The following is a 25,412-nucleotide window of genomic DNA, read 5'->3' as shown; positions in this document are numbered from 1 at the left end:
GTAGAAATTTAAGATGGGGGTGGGGCTTTACTAGGAGCGGCGCTGAACTCACCATGGTGCAATTCATTTACGTGACGGGCTGGTGGTTTAATGGATAACGCGTCTGATTTCGGTTTATTAGATTGTCGATTCGACTTCTACCGGGATTGTGTGATTTAAATCAGGCTCCTCAGAAATAGATGTATGTTATGTAAATGAACCCCACCTGAAAGCAAACGTTGGGTCTGGGTTCCTTTCTTTCCTGCATGAAATAGCAAATCGTTACAAAAAAAAAACACCAACTAATGTCCAATGGCGTTAGTCATTTAAGTAAACATGAATATACTGTAAGGTCTTGGTACATGGGAGTGGATTTCAACCACAATTAAAAAAGGGCAAATTATAATTACAGGCTTCAGACACTTTTTCAAACAAAAGAGACCAAACACTCCCTAACTTTCAGGTTTGCTTGAACCTGTAACAAGAAGGAGGTCTGAAACTTCCATTCTCTGATGTCACTGTCTCTAAAGCCGGGCGTGATGTTTCACGTATGGGCAGTGTGCCTTTTCTCTTGTCGTGTTCATGATGATTCGCTGCATAAGCTCCTGATTGGGTGTTCTGTACTGCGCTGTTACTTCGTTCAGATTACCTATGTGGTGTACAGATAAAACCCGACTGCGTGGTGTAATTTCCGGGTTCGGCACCAGCAGCACCTGCAAACTCCTCAGCTGACCTCGACGTGATTTGAACACGCAACCTTCTGATCTGGAGTCAGACGCGCTACCATTGCGCCACGAGGTCACTTGCGACAAGTGCTTTTAATTTCCCCAAAGAGAACAATCAGCGTCCCTGAAAAAGATTTTTTTTTTATTCTCTCCTGTGAGGAGCGCCGCTCTTCCAACGAGAGACTCTTCTTCCCAGACCACAGAATATTCTTTCCGCCCGGCTCTCTCACAGAGAGCAGACACACCGTCTCCACTGATGTGTTTACTACATCTATAGATCTGACCCCCTACAGTCCCGATATTCCTGGACAGGATATTTACCACCAGCCTCGTGAACGTCTCATCTTGACCTCTCCCAGGAGGAGCACAATTAACACAGAATCCTCTCTCCATTTAGCAAAAAACACAAAACACTGTTTACCTGTCAAGACAGAAAACCGGGCTGTTCCAGGTGAGGCTTGAACTCACAACCGCAGCATGACTCCACTGATCACGTCATTTTACAAAGCCTGAACCGGGAAAGCGACTGGAAATCGAGCACTTATGGCGTTGTTTTAATACTTGCCTACTCTTTCAATTTTTCGGTCAAATCTTTTATTTGGGAGTACTTTCAATTGATGTTAATCCTTGTCCTGATGCACGATTCTGGGCCATGGTGCATCTTGAATAATGTTCTTATAGGCTTCAGTTTGGAAAAGTGCGCTCTTCAGAAGCTACAGAAACCGCTAATGGTTACATAACACAATGCAAAAGGAACGTTCGGGTTTGAAAAAGAATATTACTTGCTATGAATACAAACACTGTTACAGCAGGCGTGTTAGGGCTATTTTAGCTTAGATCATCAATTCATCTTACATTTCTTCTCCATCTATATCAACAGCGTCATCGCTACTGAGCGCTAAAGGCAGGTCCTGGCAATACAATCTTCTTTAGAAAACATTTTTAAAACTATTTCCACTATCATACGGAAAGATTCCGATTGCACGCAACTAATAAATTATCTTTTCCAGGGACGTTGTAGCTAGATGCAAATTACAATCGAAAATATCAGTATCAGCTTTCATATTTTCTTTTGGATCCACAGGACGATCAGCATGAGCCATCAAAGAGCCTGTAGCGGCAAGAAGTTTAAAAGCGCACAAGTGATCTGTCTTTGGTCAAAAGAATTGCTGGAGCAGTAGGACACAGACCAATATCTAGCAGCTGTAGACGATGTTCGGGGAAGAGATAATTCTGTTTTCAGCACAGGGAGTGAGAATGAGCTCAGTCCGGCTCCCAGCAGAATCCATTCTGGTTTGGTTACTGTCAGACTGTGCGTCTGAGGCTCTTTGGATCACAACGTGAAAAAAAAAGAACAAAAAACATTTGCTCACATCTTGTGATTTCCACGAGAGGACGAGAAGATATCACTTTAAAAAAAATCAGACCTGAAGATTTGGATCCGGGACCTCATACTTGTCAAATGATTAAAATAATAATTATGAAAATATCAGGTTGTGTTTCTGCAAAATATCGTGCACAGTATGCCATTTTGTTTCTAAAAATACAGTAGATTGTACTTAATAAAAATGTACAATTCACCGCTGGTATAAACAGATGTGTGCTGTGTTTGCCTTTGTAAGCATTTGTTTAAAAAATAAGTTCACAATACGATAAAAAACACAGAAAGCACAAACGTAATAATATCATGATACAAAATCAATACCAAATCATAAAGCCAATTAAGTACCTATCCTTTGAAAACAGTGACATTTGTATCTACTTTTGAATTACAAATCAGACAGCGTAGTCCCTTAATTCAAAGATAAGATATTTGCCAAAACAAGACAACCAGATGTTAGCTGAATTCGGAACAAGAGCCTCTGCTTCATCGTTTATTGAGCTTTTGATCAACGTCTGAGTGAAAAAGATTAGCTATTTTAACTATTTGATTAAAGTTCACAAAAGCAACTTTCTTCGAGCTGTAGTCGAAACAGCGACTTAAGGATTCCTAACTGTTTCTAATACAGTCAGCTGCGCTACCAACTGAGCTATCGAAGGGATTTAAAGTGGTCCTCTCTGGCACATATTGCCCAATGTAGTGAAATATTCCGGGTACTTAAATTCCAGTTCGACATCGTTTCCTTAGTCTTGTTTACCTTGCATTTAAGCCACAAACCAGGATTCTACTGTATAATCTTCCGGGGATGTTACAAAATGTTTGATGGGGCATTAATCATTACAGGCGGAAATTCACTCCTTTTTTTTTCTCGAGGCATCATATTAAACATTTCATTTGGATGGGGAAGAGGATCACCATGAGAGACAGAACAAACTGTTTGATTCCGTCTTTATTGGGAGCCGTATCACAGCTAATGCATGTAAAGCCTTCAGTATGCGATAGTGAAAGCTCAGTTATGCCAGGGAGTGGGAGTGAACTGAAATTTAGTAAATTCATATTTAAATAGAGTGTAAATCATCAAAGTGTTCTGTCACTTAAAACTTATTACAACATGACCAGGAGTGGGGATTGAACCCACGTGGACATTTGTCCATTGGATTTTAACCACTCGGCCATCCTGGTCTACAATGATATGCTTTTCAGTTGTTTAACATTTAAATATGATTCAACAATTAAAAAAAATTAAACCACGAAACCTCTTAGAGTTGCGAGAATACTTCCTTTGTGTATAAAATACATTGTGAATGCTTTCTCAGCCTTTACTTTTTCGTTTTTATGACATTTTTTTGACCGAGCACGAATATTCTTTTGTCCATATCTTCCCAATGGAAGCACAGAATGCCGTCAAACCAAATGCATTTTAAAGACCAAGGCTTGTGGATATTTCCACAGCCTCTACATCTAAGTATCAGTGGGCTAATTATCTTTTTTTAAACCTCCGGTTTTTCATCGATGCGTAATTACGCACTTACTGGAACCCGGAGGACCGCTGTGTACAGACGTTCACAACGCAAAAAATACTGTTCAATACGGCTTCGTGCGAATAACCCGTATATGACCATAGGAATCAGAACAGCGCAGTCTCCAATTACCCAGACTGTAAGCACGGTAATAAAGCTTTGTTTGATTTCTGAAACCCTTCCTTTACGTCCTGTTTTCATTCAGGTAAGGGTCAACTATATTGACAATACTGCTGACAGCAGGAAGATTAAAATATTCTTTACTCAGCAGCTCATTAAAAACAGCTCCCATGATGTTCAAACCGATTTTTTACACAGAACACTGACACAGCTTTGCGTTCTGAATCTCTTTTTCTCGTGCTTTTATTTAATATGGCACAATGCACTAATATGGGATAGGGGTATTCTGTTCACAAGCCAATAGCATTTAAATCACAGCACCCACAATGCTGCAAGTAAGTGTTTTGCACACCAAGCAGGTCTTCTGACTTTTCCCAGCTTTGTTTTGGGTTGTGGAACCTTTATTTCTTATGATTTTCTGAAGATAACACTACAGGTATACACTGGGATAGGGGGGTCTTTTTCATGGCTCAATAGTAATTCAAATACAACAGCCACACTGCTGAAACCATATGTTTTACACACCAGACAGGGCCCCTAACCTCATACAACCTTGCTGTGGCTGTGGCCTCTTTATTTTTTTATGATTTTCTGAAAGTAACACTACAGGTAATACACTGGGACAGGTGGGTCTTCTTCATGGCTCAATAGTGTAGTGGTTTGATGGGTTTACTGAGACAATTATTAATTGTAACAGTAATCACAAGGTTGTTCGTTGTAGCTTTTAGAAAATCAATCGTCAGAACAACTAACAATGCACACACACGGGTTCAATACACGAGATACATTAATTAAAATAAATTGTGCACCAAAGATATACTAGTCTGCCGGGATACGAACCAGTGTTATTACCCACTGTTACTCTAAACTCGGAAGTAAATACATTACTCATGAATTAAATTGATAACATCTTGTGTTGAGGTACAATTGAATTCTCGAGACGCAATGTACAACATGGGGTTTACTTATCCACTGTGTATGGATTTGGAATCTCCCGGCACGAACACCAAACCAGCTGACAGGCTCTGTTGCAGCCTCTGTTGCAGCGGTTGTCCAATGGGCGTTGTGTCGGCGTCCTCTGGCTACCGGCCAACCAGTCAAGGTGCAGCTCGGAGTAGGACGGGCGGAGGAATCTGACTGCGGCGCGCAGGGCAGTCGTTGCTCCGAGGGGATCTACCAGGAGTCTGGCTGGCTAGTAGAAAGTCTCTATGCACAGAGTGTGACCGCGAGTCCTCACAAGTCACTCTTTTGCCTGGGAAGAAGCTGGTTTGTTCCCGGTCCAGCGCTGCTTCTGAATAAGCTATTCAGGTTGTCGACAAGGGTCCAACTGTAGGCTGCCATTGATCAAGCGGAGCATTCACGTTGGTAGAATTCTGAGTACGTACGGGATCCTCGGCCTCGCGCTTAGAACAAAGTCCAAGTCCTTTTGCAGACAACAGCAGTTGTCACGTGATTGTCTCTGAGGATGCGCGAAAATGGCCAAGGAGAGCCCCGATCTGAGCTTGCGCTCCCTTTTTGACCAAGACCCAGATGTGTGCTGATTGGTTGAGAGTTTGGCGGGCATTGGAGACCCACGTGGTATTACCACGCCCTGCCAGTCCCTGATTGGTTGGTCAAGATGAGATATAAGTCACTTACTCTTGACACTTAGGAATGCAGTCCAGATGTCCATTCGGCACTCCCTAGACTGATAGGCGCCAATGAATGACCATTGATCATGATAGCCAGGCTTAGCTAAGTGCATCCCCGTCTGGGAACTTGTTCCTTATCAAAAGAAAACATCTTAAATCAGCCTGCATAAATACTTTCTCTGTGGCAGCACCACAGAGATGGAGGGTGAGATGGGGCCTCCTTTAGGACAGCATACCAACGCTTAATGCTGTCTTATTAACAAGCATTGCTGCTACATATCCCCCCTTTTTGAAGGTCACGAGGTCCTGAGGCGTTGTTGCCTTCAAAACAAAAACAGAGTTAAGTGATGTCTGTTGTACCACGGTGGATTCTACCACCCAATATTCACATTACCTCTCGAGAATTGGTACAGGAAATAGTGTTGGAAAGAACATTGCGTATACCTGCTCTCAGTTATAAGGTACATAGAAATGAGGCATCGGGCGTCATCGTTAGCCCTAGACCTTAAACTTCCGGCAGTTCACTATCAGTATCGGATAGCTCTGCAGTAGGCAGACGTTTGGGAGTGGTTACCTGATTTCGGTGATACACCATTGCTCCCTTTGTCTCATTCAAACTACCCCGCAAGGCTTTGATACAAGAGAACAGCATCCAACACATTACCCCAGCCATGATCCAGCTACCCAGCAGCAGTGTCAAGATGACCACGTTTACTGTTCCCAGCGCCCCAGGGGATCCACAACGACTGTGCTTGGGACCTACCAGCGTAGTTTTTAAGTTTGTGTCGTTGAGAACAAATTCGAGTAACTGTACACCCTCAAGGCTTACTGTCTCTTGGATTCTCTCATCCAAGTCAATGCTGTGTCCTCTGAAAGCGTCCACAATCTCGAGTTCCGTTTCATACAGTTCTGACTCCAGATGATATAGTGCTAAATCGTTGAGATGCACTATAGCTCCTTCAGAAACTTGTAGAAAAACTGTTTGGTTGGGTAGCTGCACTTCGGTAGCTGTGTCATGTCTGTCATAGGTTCTTGTAACAGTTAACTGTGGTGTGCTGACCAGCCATATCTTTCCCACCTGCTCAACCTGGGGTTCGTTAACCTCACTTTTGCTCGTCACTGTGGCTTTACACTTTTCAGTGGCAGCCCCCTTTCTGATACCACACAACCTCTGAGTTGTGTCCCTAAGGAATGGCTTACTTGGGCATACCCAGTGGATATCCTTGGTTGACATACACAGTTCCAGGTTTGGAACAAGGTACAAATTTGGATCATCCTCCTGGTAAGCTACGAGCGGTGGGGTGGTCAACTTTACATGCATGTCCCCCCTCCAGAAGCCAACGTTCGATATAGACTTGAGTCTATAGATATCCTTGCTACTCACGATGGGAAGGTTCAACAGGAAACCTATTTCCTTGGCTTCGGGGTTGACATGTATGGGAATGGCACTGCCTAGACTGTATGCAAGATGTACTTGCACTGGCTGCACCATCTCAGAAGTGGTGGTCCTCAGTACTTCTTCTACCAAGGACAGTGGAACCAAGTAGGTTGGAATCTGTCCCATGGCTAGGCTAGTTACCGTGGCACTAAGCTCCCTAAGCAAATCCTGCATCAGCATTCTGACCTGTTGCACGTAAGCATAATCCTACTGTAACACGTCGACAATCCTGCCCACGGTGTGGAGGGTGTTATTTAACACTGCTGCATGAAGGTTTACTGCTAATATTGTGCCCTGTAAGGTTTTCCCTAGGCTTTCCAGCCGCTGCTTCTGTTGATACAGTCTTTCACTACCCTCTGGCATTTCTGACACCTGCCTTCTTGGGGCAGTCAGGGTGAGAGTGCCAGTAACAAACAAACCTACCAAAAAGAGCAAATGCACAACAGTGGCGGCAGCAATCAGTCCTCCCAAAAGTTTTTAAGGGTGGCTGATCCCAGTCATCTCCTTCTGAGTGACTGTCGCCTTTCTAAGCTGGCGCAGCGTGTACATGGTGTCTTTCTCAGTATGCCATATCTGACGCAGCTGCTGATGCTGCTCCTCCATTTACAGGGCATCTGCTTTTTCGATTTGTTCATGCCTGTGCTCTAGGAACCCTGCAGGGGGCGGTGCAGCGGTGGAGCATGCCTGACCCTCGGCTGAGTGGTCATCTGGAGCACCTGAGTGATCTGGGATTGTTACCCCATTCTCACTGTTCAGGTCCACCCTGCACCCCTCCTGATTGAGGAATCCCTCTATCGGCATGTTTACAATCGTTCACTGGGTGTGGGTGTAGGACACCTGCTCGCTCCCCCCTTCCCTCGCTAGGGGTTCAGGGAGCTGCCCCAGCACTGGGATAGCTAGTTCACTGTCTTTGAACTCGCTATCACCCACCAGGCCCATGTCAGTGCAGGCGGGGATTCTGACACCCCTCTTTGCGATGTCCTGCGCTGGCAGGCGGGTGGCTTGAGCATCCAGCTCCAGTATGGCTGAACCACTGTTGGTCAGACTCAGACTGACAGACTGAGCTGGTGGCTGTAAGAAAACCGGCTCGGCTTTCATTCCCTGTCCCTTCTTGGGGACTGGGTGTGTTGGAAACCCTGCCGTTGAGGCAGGAACAATCAGGTCGGTCTCTCTCACTACCTGGTAGTTGTGAGAAATAATGTTACCTGACTGCAGGTTCCCTGGATCACAGCACAGGGAATCGGCATCTGGGATCAGATGTGTCCACAGCGCAGTAGTCCCAGTGTCCAGCTGGACCTCCTGTCTAACCTGTGAATATTGCACCAGGGGCACCTGGCGGTGGCCCTGTGACAGCTGCTCAAGCAGATCCTCACTAATAGAGGACCTCTCAGAGCTAAGGGTGAGGGCTACTTCACCAACCTGCTCTCTTGCCATCTGGATCCTTTCCACCCCTGCGGGGTGGTGGTCCTGACCCCTCTTGGGTGCCAGGGTGCACAGGGAAAGCTCCTTTTCATCACCAAGTGGGGAGATCCGCTCCTCTTTAGGGATGTGAAAGGGGTTTGCTTTACCTGGTGGATCAGGCGGCTGCTCGGAGCACCGCTCCTGTGGCATGGAGGCTGTTGGGACCTTGGCCAGGGCACGACTTCCCTGTAGTTTTGGAAAGCAAGAAGAGACATTTATTTCTCGTCCAGAGGAACCAGGAGGAACCTCCAACTCAGCTATAGTGTTCAGGGGGCACTGTGTGATCACAGCATAACCACTGAACCCCCCTTTTTGCTTTGCGACAGGCTTAGGGTTTTTGACCTGAGCCCACAATTTTCCACGCTGGCAGTCCACCAGAGGCTCCAGCCTGTCAAGCAGGTCTTGGCCAATGAGTAGTGGCTCTGTTTTAAACCTAGAGATATAAACAGGATGCACCACGTTCATTGGCCCGAACCTAAGTGCCACCCACACTCGGTGTGTGATCCTGGCATGATCCTGGGTATAGCTGGAAATATCTATCTTACACGGTTCTACCTTAAGTCTGATGCCTTTTCCTTTCGCTACTCGTTTGAGCTCGCTGAGTAGATCGGCTGACATCAAACTAATTTCAACCCCAGTGTCAATCAGTGCTTCTCTATCTAAGATGTTTTCAAGAGAAACCTTGATATAAATACGCCTTGCTTTGCCTTTCTGGCTGAGATTCCCTAAGAATTGTTGGAAGCCTGTCTTTTCTTTGACTTCAGGGGCGGGGTCAGCGCCCAACTCAGAGTCACAGCCTTCTTCCAGGCAGGAACCCTCCCACCCAATCAGATAGACTGAGGGAGGGGTTTGGGTGGATCCCCGCCTCCTCCAGTGAGAAGGGGCGTGGCCCCCCTCAGCTTATTCACGCTTCCGGCATTCGGTGCGGAAGGTTTACCCTGTCCTGATCTCTCAAGCAGGGTGTAACGAACAGTTCTTTCCGGACCCTATGTGGACGACACAGTCCGACGGAGTGGGGAAACACTAGGGAAACGTCATGCAGGAATACGGGGCTGAAGACAGGGGGGCGTGTCCAAGGTGCGCTGGTGCACGGGGAAGGTGTGGCCGAGGCGAACAATCCGAGAGAGTAGTCCTTTGGGAATATCCAAAACACAAGGGTAAGTCCAAAACCAGAAGATCCATCAGAAGAAGGAATTAAAAGCCACAAAGGCCGGGTCGGAACCGGCGGACGGGGAACTGGAACAGGAACGGGAACGGAGGTTAAAACCTTAACGGGACCAGGCGCTTCCAGGTCCCGGACTCGCACGATATGGAAATCAGATGCAGAGACCGGATGAGCGTCAGCGCCTGGCTTTTAAGGTGGGCTGGGAATGGGAAACAGGTGCAGAGAATAAAGTCTTAAGTGAAAGGGTACCCTTAAGGAGGGGGGACTAATATCATGACACAGGGCTTGTTCAAGCCGGGCCAAGCGAGCTGCAGTCGACTCCCTTCGTCCAGCCTTATGATAGGCTCTGCCTGAGCCCTTGCCTTCCCCGTAGCGCTCACGGCGGCTCTGACGCTTAGTGCGGTCCTGCCTGCCTATTTTGCGCCGGGGCTTAGCGGGCTCAGGAACCTCAGCTCCCTCAAGCTGAGGCGAGTCGTCAACCCTGCTGGCTTTAGTGGTGAACACGGCCGTTTTAGCAGGTTTTCGCTCTGAGGAAGCAGAGACTTCAGCTCCCCAGGCTTTTTGAGTGTGTGCATCACAATCATTTTTCTGACTGAGGGATGCAGATTAGCAATGAATAAACCTTTGAAATTCACGTTCTCTTCGCAACCCTCTTCATTCCGCCCTGCAAAATAAGTGCGCCTAAGCCTCTCATAGTAGTCGCGAGGGGCTTCAGCTTTTTCGTGCTTAATATGGTGCGCAGCGGCCACGGCAGCTATGGGATCGATAAAAGCCGAAAATTCTCCGATCATTGCCTGACACAGCTCCTCAAAGCTATTACAGACCTCCGGTCCTTGTCTGGACATCCACTCGTGTACCGCTCGGCTAGTAGTTTTCCTTACTAACATAGCCTTTTCCTGTTCGGACGCTCCGGGCATAAACTGCAAAGTATGTCTCAGCTCATCGATGTAGGTTTCCACATTATTCCCTGACACTGACGGGTCAAACCTTTCTACATCTTTGGCTAACTGCCTCAGGGAGTGGAGATTAATTTTTACGGTTTCTCCGCGGGCAGGGGGACGGCCGTGATCAGGAGCAGGGGGTCTCTGCCTGAATTGCATCGCCCTTGCGTCTCGCGCAGGACTCGGCGATCTCCCCCATGCCGATCCGACCACAGACCCTGGCCGGGAGAAACCTCCTCCCGGCGCGCTGGGTGAGCGCTCCGGGCTGCTAGGTGGGCTGGCACGCAAGTGGGATCTAGCCTGTTTTGCTTCCAGTACGAAAGCATCTAACTCCTTTTGCCTTTCCTGGCTGAGTTCATTTAAACTCTCAATTTCTTTTTCTTTTTCTTTCAAGCTCGCTTCCAGGTCTCTCCTAGCTACCTCAGCCGCAGTTTCTCTAGCAGACAGGTCATCTAATTTACCTAAAACTTCCCTGAGTCTGTCTTCACTTTCCTCATTTTTCACTCTCTTTTCTCTGATTATATCCAGCAACTCAACTCGCTCCGCCTTATATCTTTCTAGCTTTCCCTGAAGCTTTTGAAACTTTGTAAGCTCGGACAAAGACAGTTCCAGCTGTTTAGCTAGATTTAAGGCGAAACTCGATAGGACCTGAACTGCGTTCACGGACCCTCCTGTGTTAAGCTGGTTCGCTACCTTGGCTACTAAATCTACTTGCAGCTTCTCAATATCATCAAAGTTCAACTTTTCGATACCGCTCCAGTAACCAGGATTGTCGTCGCTAGAAATAGTACTTATAAGCGACTCCACTTCAGACATTTTAGCAGCCATTGTCATTACGTCAGAGAAACGTTAAGAGTATTACTTTTTTTTCTCCTTTTACTAAAATACAGTATGGAATTTAAACACCCGAGCAGATGGATTTCCAATCAGCACACGTTACACTAAACGCTAGAAAACAGGGGGATTTCTTTGCGCAGTTATCAGCACACCCGGTATTCGCGTATAGAAGCCGCGGTGCTGTGCTGAACTTGAACTCACAGCAATATCAGTTATTCTGTGCGATTGATTCTCATTTCATTCTAAACTCCGCCCACCCAGGGACTCCATTAAATGTAGTGGTTTGATGGGTTTACTGAGACAATTATTAATTGTAGCAGTAATCACGAGGTTGTTCACTGGGGCTTTTAGAAAATCAATCGTCAGAACAACTAACAACGCACACACACGGGTTCAATACACGGGATACATTTATTAATATAACTGTGCACCAAACATATACTAGTCTGCCTGGATACGAGCGGAAGACCTTACGGTGAGGGTTATCAATATACAAGGTATATAATCTCGAAGAGATGCAAACACAAAGAGATACACAACAGAGAATATATGTCAATATATATCGTTCGGTTACCAAATCGCTAATCAGTGTTATTACCCACTGTTACTCTAAACTCAGAAGTAAATACATTACTCATGAATTAAATTGATAACAACTTGTGTTGAGGTAAAATTGAATTCTCGAGACGCAATGTAGAACATGGGGTTTACTTATCCACTGTGTTTGGATTTGGAATTTCCCGGCACGAACACCAAACCAGCTGACAGGCTCTGTTGCAGCCTCTGTTCCAGCGGTTGTCCAATGGGCGTTGTGACGGCGTCCTCTGGCTACCGGCCAACCAGTCGAGGTGCAGCTCGGAGTAGGACGGGCGGAGGAATCTAACTGCGGCGCGCAGGGCAGTCGTTGCTCCGAGGGGATCTACCAGCAGTCCGGCTGGCTAGTAGAAAGTCTCTATGCACAGAGTGTGACCGCGAGTCCTCACAAGTCACTCTTTTGCCTGGGAAGAAACTGGTTAGTTCCCGGTCCAGCGCTGCTTCTGAATAAGGTATTCAGGTTGTCGACGAAGGTCCAACTGTAGGCTGCCGTTGATCAAGCGGAGCATTCACGTTGGTAGAATTCTGAGTACGTACGGGATCCTCGGCCTCGCGCTTAGAACAAAGTCCAAGTCCTTTTTGCAGACAACAGCAGTTGTCACGTGATTGTCTCTGAGGATGCGCGAAAATGGCCAAGGAGAGCCCAGAACTGAGCTTGCGCTCCCTTTTTGATCAAGACCCAGATGTGTGCTGATTGGTTGAGAGTTTGGCGGGCATTGGAGACCCACGTGGTATTACCACGCCCTGCCAGTCCCTGATTGGTTGGTCAAGGTGAGATATAAGTCACTTACTCTTGACACTTAGGAATGCAGTCCAGATGTCCATTCGGCACTCCCTAGACTGATAGGCGCCAATGGATGACCATTGATCATGATAGCCAGGCTCAGCTAATTGCATCCCCGTCTGGGAGCTTGTTTCTTATCACAAGAAAACACTCTTAAATCAGCTTGCATGAATTCTTTCTCTGTGGCTGCACCACAGAGATGGAGGGTGAGTTGGGGCCTCTTTTAGGAGCATACCAACGCTTAATTCTGTCTTATTAACAAGCATTGCCGCTACACCATATACGTATAATAGACGTCTAAAGTTATCCGTATAATAGACATCTAAAGTTATACGTATAATAGACGTCTAAAGTTATACGTATAATAGACCTCTAACCATATACGTATAATAGACGTCTAAAGTTATACGTATAATAGACCTCTAACCATATACGTATAATAGTCCTCTAAATTTATCCGTATAATAGAACTCCAACCATTTATGTATAATGAACGTCTAAACATAGACGTATAATTGACGTATAACTTTAGACGTATATTAGAATTTCGTTCTAGACGAATTGTAGACCACATTTAGATGTCTAAGGTATGCGTTTAATAGACGTATATTATACGTCTTTTGCCCACTGGGTCTGTTCGATGCACAAAGAACGTTTTGAGAAGCGTCAAAGGCAAGTCATTCCGAGTTGGTCGTTTGTGTTTTCCGTTCAGACGCGAAATGCTGAAATGATCTCTCAGCTCCTCGGTTGTCATTTCTGCTCCGTAAAGGAATCACAGCATGCGTCGGCTTCCAGCACGGTGGGTCGGGACACGATGCCGGGGGTCGGAGAGAGCGATGTCTTCCTCGTTAGTATAGGACCTGTCACCTGTCCCCACCTGTCACGCGGGAGACTGGGGTACATCAGGACGCGCATTGAAGTGAAAGCAGGATGCGCTGTGACATGCACTGTGCAGATCCCGCCACACTAAGAGGTGAGTGGGTCTGTTCGATCACAGCGCTAGGCGAATCCCCAAACCCCTTTTGTGCCTGGCGACAAAAGATGTCTGTTTCCGCCCGGTTTCAAGCTGGGGACCTTTCGCGTGGGAGGCGAACGTGATAACCACTACACTACAGAAACGGTGGTAAGATGTGCCCAGCGGCCCAGCGCTAAGCTTCGCCAATGCGATTCAGCTGCTTCCAGTGCCTTTATTGGAGTGCGCTGATGGATCGTGCTCTCTCTCCAGAGACCAGCACGCCTGTCATGGACGGAGCAGGAAAGGCGGCGCCACATTCTACAGCCCTCTCCACGCAATCGACGAAATCGGGCTACTGAAGTGGAGAAAATCGCCTCTCCAGAAAGTGCAAATATCATCTTGGAGACTATAAATCCTATTGCCGAAGGTCAGCCCTGTCTACCAGAGTAACCCTCCCACAGCGATGATCAGCTCGTCTCACACGCGAGAAGTTTCGGTTGGAAACAAGCGCCCCCTCTTCTCGCACGTTTTGCACGTTCGAGTAGTTTTAATGCGGGTCTTTCGTACATGGTGCTGATCTTTTGGAAAGCAGGAGGCAAAACCGAGTCGAACCGCCTGGGTGAAAACCAGGAACCCTAACGGCTAGACTATATGGCAGCGAACAACCATGCTGTTCCCGGCATCATGCAAGCAAACTACATAAATATGAGAAAAGACGCAAGAGAGTTGTCACTCAGAGTGTCGAAGGGTCGATGTATACTAGGGCTCAGTTGAAATGCAACGTCAGGACTTTTCCGAATTATGTCACACGAAGAGAGCACAGCCTTTTCCGCCCTGCCACGTGTGTATCGGTAACTCGCCGTGATCGTATAAGGGTCAGTACTTTGCGTTGTGGCCGTCCTGATGTACCCCGGTCTCCCGTGTGACAGGTGGGGATACTCGCCACTATACTAACGAGAAAGACATCGCTCTCTGCTTAGTGTGCAAAACACTTACTTGCAGCATTGTGGGTGCTGTGGTTTAAATGCTATTGGTTTGTGAACAGAATACCCCTATCCCAGTGCATTGTGCCACATTAAATTAAAGCAAGAGAAAAAGAGATTCAGAACACAAAGCTGTGTCAGTGTTCTGTGTAAAAAATCGGTTTGAACATCATGGGAGCTGTTTTTAATAAGCTGCTGAGTAAAGAATATTTTAATCTTCCTGCTGTCAGTAGTATTGTGAATATAGTTGACTCTTACCTGAATGAAAACAGGACATAAAGGAAGGGTTTCAGAATTCTGACAAAGCTTTATTCCCGTGCTTACAGTCTGAGTAATTGGAGACTGCGCTATTCTTTTGCCTATGGTCATATATGTGTAGCGGCGAGGCTTAATAATAAGGCAGAATTAAGTGTTTCTGAGCTTTCCCAAATTAGGCCTCATTTCTCTGTTCATCTCTGTGGTGCAGCCACAGAGAAACCATTCATGCAAGGTGATTTAAGGTCCAAGGACAGCTCCCAAAGGGGGATGCACTTAGCTAAGCCTGGCTATCATGATCAATGGTCATCCATTGGTGCCTATCTGTCTAGGGAGTGCGAGTTGGACATCTGGATTGCATTCCTAAGTGTCAGGACTAAGTGACTCATATCTCACCTTGATCAACCAATCAGGGACTGGTAGGGCCGAGTAACCCACGTGGGACTCTGATGCCCATGGAACTTTCAGCCAATCAATGAGCTGAAGTTCCTCCAGGTAAAAACAGGCAACACAGAGAGCCTGGGAGATTCAGATTCAGATTCAGATTCAGATTCAGATTCAGATCCAACAATTCTAAAGGGAATTCAAAGGAGAATTCCAGGGCAGGACGGCCCAGGAGCAGAAGGCTCCCAAGGGCAGGACATTCTCGCAGCGCGCCTCCTGACCATCCTGAGACTCACCCCGGACAACCACGGAACGGCCAGTATGTCCGAGTGCCAGAACTTTCCTTTGTTCTAAGAGTCTAGAGTGGAGGTTGCCAGAGAGTAACCAGCAGCAGGCCTCCTGAACAGGTCGGAACTGTGGAAAGCTGAATCACTATTCAGAACTAACTCTTCATCAGGAACGGACCAGTCCTCTTCCTGACTTGCTGGGACCCACAGTCATCTTTTCTCCTGTGCACAAACTTTGCTAGTTAATGCCAACAATGAGCATCAGCAGCGCACCGTCGCAAGCCGCACAGCACAGCCTGGCACGGAGCCAGAGAGCGCGGATTGGACAGCAACAGCCTGCAACTGTTTCTTTGTGCCCGCAGGAGATCTGAATCCCCAGAGATTGGATGAGTATTCAACTTCAATGCATTACAGCTCGAGAATTCAATTGTTATCCCAACCAGTTGATATCAATTTAATTCCTAAGAGTTATGTACTTGTTTGAGTATCTAATGTAGAAGTTGTAACCAAGTTCACTTTACGAAACGGTCTTAATGAATGATATACTGAATGTATGTCCTCTTGATATGTGTAACACTTCGTAACTGACTGAATATATATCTTTTGTATTCTGATAACCCTCTCGATAAGATCTGTTAGGTTTATATGCATATTCTATGTATTAATAAATGTATCCTCGTGTATTAGTACCTGTGTGTGTGCGTTGTTTGAGTTATATCGCATGGTTGGATTCTAAAGCCACCAAAAGAATCAACTTTGTGATTTACTGCTACAATTAATAATTGTCTCAGTAAATGCCCAAACCCTACAGAACTGGTGCCTTCAGAGAGCCACTTTTCTTACATTATTTGGCGTCCCTGAACCGGTTTTCTCTACATATGCGTTTTTTGCATGAAGCCGTATTGAACAGTATTTCTCGCGTTGTGAACTTGTGTATACAGCGGTCCCCCGGGTTCCAGTTACTGCGTAATTACGCATCGATGAAAAACCGGAGGTTTAAAAAAAGATAATTAGCACACTGATACTTTGATGTAGAGGCTGTGGAAATATCCACATGTCGTGGTCCTTAAAATGCATTTGGTTTGAAGGCGTTCTGTGCTTCCGTTGCCAAGATATGGACAAAAGAATATTCGTGCTTGGTCAAAAAAATGTCATATAAATGAAAAAGTAAAGGCTGAGAAAGCATTCACAATGTGTAAACAGCCTCGTTTTGCACGCTCCTGTACTTCACAGAGGTCTTGAGCGACCGGTCATTTGTTCCCAATGTATTTCCGGTGCCTTCGTGCACTCTTGTACCAAACGCACGTTCCTTCTGTACGCGGAGCCGATCATTTGCAATTGGGCTGTGCCGACAGACCAGGTCGAGCTCTGTCGGCTCAAAAGCAGCGCAGGACCTGCAAGAACAACAGAAAGATTAGCATCCAGCGGGGGCCTCTTAGTGAGCCCAAGAGCTCATCAAGAATCGGCTCCAGCAACAGGGCTGGGCGCATTGTTCCATTCTCCGCCCACTCTCGGTGTAAACAAGTCCCTCCTGGTCTCTGCTTGAAATGCACTTTCCTGCGTTTGCTTTGGTGTAACTGGCTTCCCCTGCATGGGCGAATGTGAAGAAGATCCTTAGTAAGTCATTGAAGAAAACCGAGAAGAGGTCGGAGTGGCCTCTGTCGTTCATCAACGATCCAGTCAGGCAGTACTCCTCTGTAAAGCGCCGTTCGTTCACATCGATTGGCTTTTATTTGCCTTCTTTCGTGCGAGTAGTAAAAGCAGACGCCCCTATTCTGCCGTGACCCGGATTGGAACCGGGGTTGTTGCGGCCACAACGCAAAGTACTGACCACTATACGATCACAGCGAGTTACCGAGACACACGCGGCAGGGCGGAAAGGGCTGTGCTCTCTTCGTGTGACATAATTCGGAAAAGTCCTGACGTTGCATTTCAACTGATCCCCAGTATACATCGACCCTTCGACACTCTGAGTGACAACTCTCTTGCGTGTTTTCTCATATTTATATAGTTTGCTTGGTGGCGCAGTCGTCGTGCACAAAGAAGGCTTTGAAAAGCGTCAAAAGCAAGTCATTCCAAGTTGGTCGTTTGTGTTTTCCGTTCAGACGCGAAATGCTGAAATAATCTCTCGGCTCCTCGGTTGTCATTTCTGCTACATAGAGGAATCACAGCATGCGTGTTAAAAGAAGACTGTGATATTCGGTGCGTCTTGGATTAGACGAGATTAAAGAGTGAGTAGTTTTGTTTTTCTGTGATGTAATGGGACCAATGAAGAATGTGGCATTCAGACTAATGTGGAGTATTTGTTTCCTTAGGGAAATTGCCACTACCATATACTGGGGCATTAGGACCCATATGGACCGCAGGGTGAGCGCCCAGCGACAGAAACCAGACGGTACAGTGTGTCGGGCTCGGCCGCGAGCAGGACAATGACTTCACTGAAATGTTTAACTGATAAAACCCAAATGAACCAAACCTGTATAAATTAGTGGTGGAAAGGAGTCTTTTTATATAGCAAAAGGTCTCTGATCCTTTGGTAAGAACGATGGGTATATAACCCATTGTCCTCAATATTAGAAATGAATCCTTGAGCACTGCTGTTGTACCAACGGTCCATAAAAGCCTAACATTACCCTTTCTTGCATAAATTGTAGAACATGCCGTCACATTTCAGTTGCACCTCAGTAGCAGTTTGATCTATTATCACCCTACTCCCCACCTCAGAACCTTCGCTCTTCTTATTCTGGTCTCCTAACTGTCCCCCACTCCCATCTACACTGTATGAGTGACAAGGCCTTCTCCTGTTATGCCCCCATGCTCTGGAACTCTCACCCCAAGGATACCAGAGTCACCTTCCCTAAACTCCTTCAACTTCAGACTCAACACCTTGTTCTGTAGACGAGCCTTTACTGAACTGGTTCCATTCTTTACCCCTCTGCTTCTACTTTCCTTAGTACCACCATCCATGGTCTCCTCTGTCTATTGGAATTGTTTTATCCTGTGTATTCTTATTGTAATTATTTCAAGTGCTTTGCAAAGCCACCTTTGGAACCATTATATAATATAGTTTATCCTAAATCCTTGAAACTTTAATAGGGCATTGCAGTAGGGCTAAAAATTAACAGTGTTAGTGGGCCAGCAGGATTTGTGCAAATTATAGGTAGTCACAACGGGAGACTAGGATTCACTTGAAATTCATGACATGGGACACTGAAACAGTGGAGAGGCTTTGTGTAGTAAGCATTCAGTCTCAATCTACACAGTCTGTGCTGCTGGTAGAGGTGGTTGTGAACACCTGTCTTCCCAGTCAAGTACTGGGATCTCCAGTTTCAATCCTAATACTTCCCGTGACTGTCCAATACTGTGAGACCAACACCCATAAGACAAGACCTCCAAGATTCTAACTGCACCATTATTCACTGATGTTTGTGCACCAGAATTGTTCCTCTGCTAAGGAAGGGAAGGCCTACTTTACACCAAGCCCCTGTTGACAATCCCTTCCTTGTGTTTCTTTTAGTCAGTTTGTGCAGCCTAGAATAGGACATCAGATCTCACTCTTACTGGGCACTACAGTAGCAACTCACACTCCATAAGCACTACCCCTCTAGGAAACAGGAGGACTGCCAGTATATTGAACACCTCTGTCTCTCCCCCAGTAAGAAAGTCACAATGACCTGCCCAAGGAATAGTGCGGCTATCTTCCCCCAGTACAACGCTTTATTACTCCAGCCATTTTCAGTCCTCATTGGCAGCAATACGGGAAGCATTCTTGAAAGGGAACCCCCACAAATACTTCCCTTGAATTCCTCCACCCCATTCAAACCTATAAACCATAAAGAAACAAGGGCAGGCAGAAGGGTCTTTCACAGCTTTATTGAGATGTTGCCATTACAAGGCAAGTGGAGGCAGGAGAGTCACAAGGGCCAGGCTGGAGCCTTCATTCAGGCACCTGGGGAGGAAGGAGAACAATCCAGCTACACTGCAGGACACCACCCCTACAGGAGCTCCTCCTGCCAGACCCTACCTGTCCACTGGCCAACATCTCCAAAGTCATCTGCTCCCGCCACATCCTCACTGGTGCTCTCAGCATCTTCACTGGAGCTCCGAGGGTCTCCTTCCTCATCCTCAGTCCAGTCAGCTCCCACATCCAGAGGAGCTTCTACTGGTGCCACAGCCACCCGACTACTGGTCACCAGGCTCCTGGTACCTGTGGACAAGCAGCACCCAGGAGTGAGGGATCCGCTATACCCAGAGACCCACAGTCTACTCATCTAAACAGTCCCTTTGTCCAGCACAGGATCATTCCTCAGTTGTCCAACCATGGTTGTCTCTTGGGCAGAGATGCATCCACAAGGGATAGAGAACCAGACCCACCTTCATTCCGACTGCCAGCACACCTGGACTCACAGCAGGCACAGACCTCATGGTCACCATACAGCTCCTCCCACCTGGAGGAGAGGAGGAGGACAGGTGAGGCCTAAACCTGGCATGTCCCAGAGCACCCTCAGCAGGCTCCTTGCAGAAGTACCTCTTAGCCTCCCTGTTGTAGGTGCAGGACTTGGTCCCTGGTGTTGCTTTAGCAGGAGCCACAGCCATGACACAGTGCATGTACAGCTCAGTCACTTCATGCTGCAAGAGGGAAGGTCACAGCATTAAGGGATCAAGGCCAATAGAGGGACAGAGAAAGACCTTCTGCCATCAGTGAAGGCAAGCTGGCAGCTCTAGGCACTACAGCTGCCACAGTCTGGTTCACATCTAGATCATGGATGGAAAAGCAGACAATGGATCAGTAGAGCAAGAAGGCTGAGCAGCCTTTGAGAGCAGTACCTTCCTGGACAGCTTCTTCTGGAAGAGGAAGGCATCAATTGTGAAGCGGAGCACATCCTTCTGCTTGGAGGGGACAAACCTGGACAGGCAGCCATCTGCCTTGCTGTCCACCATGCACCTGGGGACAAGGACAAGGATGAACCCCTGCAGGCTCTCAGGGCTCCTGCCCACCTCCCCTCCCAGAAGGGGACGTACCCCAAGTTGTCGATCACGGGGAAACGGGGCTGGGAGTGCTGGTCTGGTTTCTCCGTTACGTAACACGAGTGGATGTACAGCCTCTGCTCTGCTGTGGCAAAGTAGGCAGTGGCCTGGAAGTACATGGGCTGACCCAGGAAGTACTCATCCTTAGGAGAGAGCCGGACCCAGCGGGCTGGAGAGAGAGAGGCAGCATTACACCTGCACACAGCACCCCCTGCAGGCAGGAGGAGCCACTCACTCAAGGAGCTTACAGTTGGTGGTGAGCAGCACAAAGCTGTGTTTGTTCTTCAGGTCCTTGAAGAAGGTCCTTCTCCTGGCCCACGTGGGGACATAGCCAACCTTGTAGGAGTAGTGGAACCTGCAGAACAGAGGGGATGAGGGGCATCTGGACACTTTCCTAGTGGCTTCTCAGCAGCAGAGCCCTGCCTACCTGTTGTAGGAGCACTTGACCGGCACAGAGAAGGGAATGAAGCGATGCACAGGTGCACTGGAGGAGGGCGGGGCATAGCGGAGAGTGTTGGAGTACACCAGGCGGCCCTGGACAACCTGCAGGGTCACAGAGGAAGGGATATTCCCAGGAAAGGCAACCCCGACACTGGCCCTACAGCTCACGTCGATACACTGCCTGTAGATGAAGACCCGCTTACCGATCGCTCGGTGCCGCACTCGTGAAGCCCGTAGATGAAGTAGAAGTAACTGCGTGTGGTTCGGCTGACGCTGCAGTTGCCCAAGGTCACCTCCGATGGCCGACAGCTGAAGCCGAACAGGAGCCGACTGACCCTCACGTACATCCTGCTGGAGTCGCACCACACAGCCACTCCTCGGGTGCCCCCGATGGCCGGGCGAGCCGGCTGCCGCCCTCGCTGGGGAGGAAACAGGACGCTTTTGATGTAGGCGGGTAAGGGGCGGCTGCCGGCTTCGGGCTTCATCTTCTCCTTGTCGAAGTAGGGCGAGTACGCGTCTCTGGACACGGGAAGGCGGCGAAAGTCGGGAGCCAAGGACTGCGAGTCGTTCTCGCTTGCAGACAGGTCTTCGGAGGGCGCATCTGCCAGGTTCAAGTCCTCTAACTGGGCTGCGTCTTCAGGAGCCGGGAGGTCGGCCTGGAGCGCCAATTCCCGAGAGTCCCAGCCAGCCGGCCCGGCAGAAACCAGTGCGGGGAGCCCGGCCCCTGTGCACAGGCACAGCATAAAGAGAAACGAGCGCATCGCCAAATTAACGTCCCGCTCAATTGCTACAGGAGTAAAATAAGTAAACCACAAAACTGTGTTGAAGCAAGAAAGCATAAAGTGTGAACGCGGTGACTAGGTTTTTATACTGGCAGGACCTGTTACCGCACACCTGGACACACAATCAACACAATCAATTACATACAGAGAGCCGGATTGTTCTCAGCGTCTAATTAGAACCTGATTCCAGTCTGAGGCGGGACTCCGTGAAGCCGCCTGAACATTTTCCCGTGTGTATCTGACCTCAGCGGAGGAGTTCCACGCAATTTCGACAGAATTAAATCACCCACACGTGTAAAATTTGCTCAGATTAATTTATTGTTCAATTAGTTTCTAATTTCCGAGGAAAGTGTGTTAAACTCGCTGTCAGACAGAGTACGGAACATGCGACACGTCCGTCCACACTTTCTTTTATCGAGGGGGCTGTTCTATCAACACGTACCGCAATGAAAATAATTTTACTATTTTTCATGTGTAATTGCATGTCATATTAAAATGTGTAATACAAGCATTTCTTTGCTTCCCAGTAAAGAAATACTGATCAGCTTTTGACATTATCTGATAATTTGTCTGATTTTCCAGAGATTGCTTTTGCTTCGCAGCACCGAGAACCTATGGAAGCCCGTTTCCGCCAGGGAGTAAAAAAAACGCACTATGGTATCTCAGAATTGTGACTTAGAATCATAGAATTGCGACCTAAAAACTCAGAATTTTGACTTTATCTCTCACATTTGCGACTTCGAAATAGCCCATATTTCATTGTCTGACCTTTTGTTATTGTAACGAATTCGGGTTCTAGGGCTTGTGCCCTCGCCGCTCCCACCCTACTTCGTGCCTCACTCTATTGGCTCAAACCCAGGTCTTGCTAGCTAGAACCCGAATCCGTTACAATAACAAAAGGACAGACAATGAAATATGGGCTATTTCGAAGTTGCAAATGTGAGATATAAAGTCGGAGTTGTGAGTTACTAAGTCGCAATTCTGAGTTACTTAGTCGGAATTCTGCGATACCATAGCGCGTTGTTTTGTAACTCCCTGGCGGAAACGGGCTTTCATACATTTCAATTAGTCTGATCAGTGCAGGACAAGTTAATGTAGAATCATTACTATGTCTGTCTCTTGTTTGTATATAAATGAATGTCTTTGACAACTTAATGTTAGTTTTTAATTTAGTTTTACGATGTAGGTCATGTGTTAACATATGCACGAGCATACGAAATGTCTCACTCCTGATTCAGCTCATGATCCATAGGAGAGAAGAGATTCCTCCTGCTTCTCGTACAATCATATCAGAACAGAAGCCCGTGTCGCCCAGCTCTGATTCAAGAGCGACTCGCATCTTCAGCCCTTTTTTTATTCGTGATCCTAATTTTCTTTAGTTATGATCAATATTGAACTTTTTCTAAATAAAACGACAATAATCAAACATGCAGGCAGACTTTTAAAAAGTATTAGGAGCTGACAGGGTGCCCCTTTGGAATAGTTGTCAGAAAATGTGAGAAAAGGAAAGGTACGTAAGCTCTCACACACAGCATTAGAGATTGGCATCTGATGGAAAAAAAACGACCTGTCTCCCCAGCATTTAACGGTGCTGTTGTTTTGATTTTACATATTGTTAGCATTTTAATGAATTGTTAAAAGATTGATACACAAATCGCTAAATAAGAAAACGTAAAAACCCTAGCTGTAAGCAATTGGCCATTCGTATTCCTGAATTTTAAATCCCTGTGTTCTTCTGTATCCGAATGCCTGGTGCAGCTCATTTGAAAGCAGAGTCTACCATTTACAGAAGCGTATTGTTGCCACCAAGGAAAACAAATCCTGAGTTTACAGGAGTAAAAGAGGAAACAAATGCAAACACCGTTTAGAAAAAACACACACGTCTCAGGCCTTAACCATGACAAGGATGGGATTTGAACCTAGACGAGCAGAGCACAATGAATTAGCAATCCAAAAAGTGACTCCTGTTTAATTTTCTTTTCGCTTGCTCGATTTGTAGTACGCTCCTAAATCCTTACAACCGATAAACAAAACGGCTTCATGTGCCACAGCATTCTGCTGCAGGTACGGTTTGCACCGTGTATTAAGCGAACCCGAATTAAATATTTCAAATATGTGAAGAATTTCATGAAACCTGAAAAAAGATCACAGCCAATGTCAGCAATTCAGAGCCTGTAGGCAGCTTCAACAGAACAAAACGATCTGAAGCCGCAATAATTTCATAGAGTGTATTATGACACTCTAACCACGCTGTTGCTATTACTGCTATATCTGCTGCCGTTGCTGTAAACTCTACTCAGCGGGCAAGTTAGTTGTACAAGGAATAGACTACTTTGAGCCGTCCAAATTCCATTATGTGAATTTAAGCTTTTTTTTATTAATAACAGCATTAGTAATACAATGCGTGCTCAGAAACCTTACTTATTAGCTTATGAAGCAATAGTGTTTCAACAATTTGCGGTCTTCAAAAAGTAAACGCTGAAGTTTTTATACTTCCTTGTGAGCAGATCACCTTTGATTTAGAAAAGGAATACTTACTCCTCTGTTGCTTTCATTGCAATATCTGAATCGAGACCCAAGCGCTAAGCTGAAAAACGCAGAAGTCATAAACCCGATTTTAATTTAGACACACATTTTCTAATGCAGCCTTCATTACAAGACAGTCTATTTCTCGAAAGCGTGTTATGTAAAAAAGAGAAAAACGAAAATATATGGATGACAATATTTAAAAGCTTAAGATTTTACTTTTGAGAAACTGTCATTTTATGTATCTAGACGCATTTCAACCACTGCTTTTTGAACTTTGCTGTGCTTCCTGAATCATTTTCAGCGTTATAAACTGGGTGTGGAAGTAGCGATCACTTTGTAGAGCAGTTGATAGACTGGAGCTGTTCAGACTACTCTTGTTATTTCTCAAATGCTTCCATCATTTTTCTTTCAGGCTAGGACGCGAGTGTGTACATGTGTTTGGTTTTCGTTTCACTGATTCCCATTGAAGATTGGTGAATTAACAAGGAAAGAATCAGTTGCCTCGGAAAGCAGAAGGTTTGGTTCTCAACGATCTTGAAGACACGCCCATGTAGAGCAGCGTGTGATGATTCGTACTATAAAAGACCAAGTGCTCAAAGTGACGTCTGTGTTTGCCGTTGAAACTTTTCATCTCGGGCGCACTTTTAGAAAGCAAAGATAGAGCAGTTGTGTTGAATCACACTACGACAGCTGTCAGCAGAGTGGCGCAGCAGAAGCGTGCTGGGCCCATAACCCAGAGGTCGATGTATCGGAACCATCCATTGCTATACACACCGTCAGTCTAATGAAGTGAATTTAAACTGATCTTTTTCTCTCGTGTATGTGCAAGCTTCACACTTACTGTATTCGTTAATCTTTACCAATAGCAGATGCCCAAATGTATCTTTGGTTGTTCTGCGATCCTTCATAGTTTCCTCAATTCCTTCAAATGAACATCCATATCAAAGCAATTATATATATATATATTACAATTAAGGTACATATTAAAAATATCAACGCACATTTCTATAATGCTCATTTAATAATGATTGTCAAGGATTGTCAAGTTCTCCAACAAATCTGTGTTCTAATTTTAAAATATTTTTGCTAAGGATACAACGGGTGTATAAATGAATTCTCCCAACAGCCAGTTAAAGAAAAATTCCACACGTGAGGATGGTTTTCTTGGACATTGACTTAGGTACTGAATTGT

General features: G+C 46.3%; 1 protein-coding gene and 2 non-coding genes across 3 annotated transcripts; all 3 read right to left on the bottom strand.

Moving 5' to 3' along the window:
- Window positions 1–708: 708 nt before the first annotated feature.
- On the bottom strand, window positions 709–780 carry trnaw-cca (transfer RNA tryptophan (anticodon CCA)). Its single transcript has one exon. It is a non-coding gene; the product is annotated as a tRNA-Trp (tRNA).
- Window positions 781–13,622: 12,842 nt separating this feature from the next.
- On the bottom strand, window positions 13,623–13,695 carry trnag-ccc (transfer RNA glycine (anticodon CCC)). The gene has a single exon. It is a non-coding gene; the product is annotated as a tRNA-Gly (tRNA).
- Window positions 13,696–19,297: 5,602 nt separating this feature from the next.
- On the bottom strand, window positions 19,298–21,765 carry LOC138243133 (zona pellucida sperm-binding protein 3-like). The gene is made up of 9 exons (XM_069198635.1): window positions 21,113–21,765; window positions 20,896–21,011; window positions 20,717–20,823; window positions 20,463–20,637; window positions 20,268–20,385; window positions 19,969–20,069; window positions 19,815–19,888; window positions 19,465–19,647; window positions 19,298–19,389 (listed from the first exon to the last, which is right to left on the bottom strand). Exons 1-9 carry the CDS (start codon window positions 21,746–21,748, stop codon window positions 19,382–19,384), a joined length of 1,518 nt encoding a protein of 505 aa, XP_069054736.1. The 5' UTR covers window positions 21,749–21,765; the 3' UTR covers window positions 19,298–19,381.
- Between the last annotated feature and the right edge of the window lie 3,647 nt (window positions 21,766–25,412).

This window comes from Lepisosteus oculatus, chromosome 14 (assembly GCF_040954835.1).
Source record: "Lepisosteus oculatus isolate fLepOcu1 chromosome 14, fLepOcu1.hap2, whole genome shotgun sequence".
NCBI classification, from domain to species: domain Eukaryota; kingdom Metazoa; phylum Chordata; class Actinopteri; order Semionotiformes; family Lepisosteidae; genus Lepisosteus; species Lepisosteus oculatus.
The sequence above is the reverse complement of the archived record's forward strand: the minus strand, read 5'-3'. Positions and strand labels throughout refer to the sequence as shown.

Excerpts from the sequence above, each read along its gene's own strand:
- LOC138243133 (XM_069198635.1), bottom strand. The coding sequence starts at position 21,748 with ATGCTTTCTTGCTTCAACACAGTTTTGTGGTTTACTTATTTTACTCCT. Across the intron at positions 20,070-20,267 it reads AGAAGAAGCTGTCCAGGAAG|CATGAAGTGACTGAGCTGTA; the intron begins GTACTGCTCTCA and ends TCCCTCTTGCAG. Across the intron at positions 19,648-19,814 it reads TGCTGGCAGTCGGAATGAAG|GTACCAGGAGCCTGGTGACC; the intron begins GTGGGTCTGGTT and ends GCTTGTCCACAG.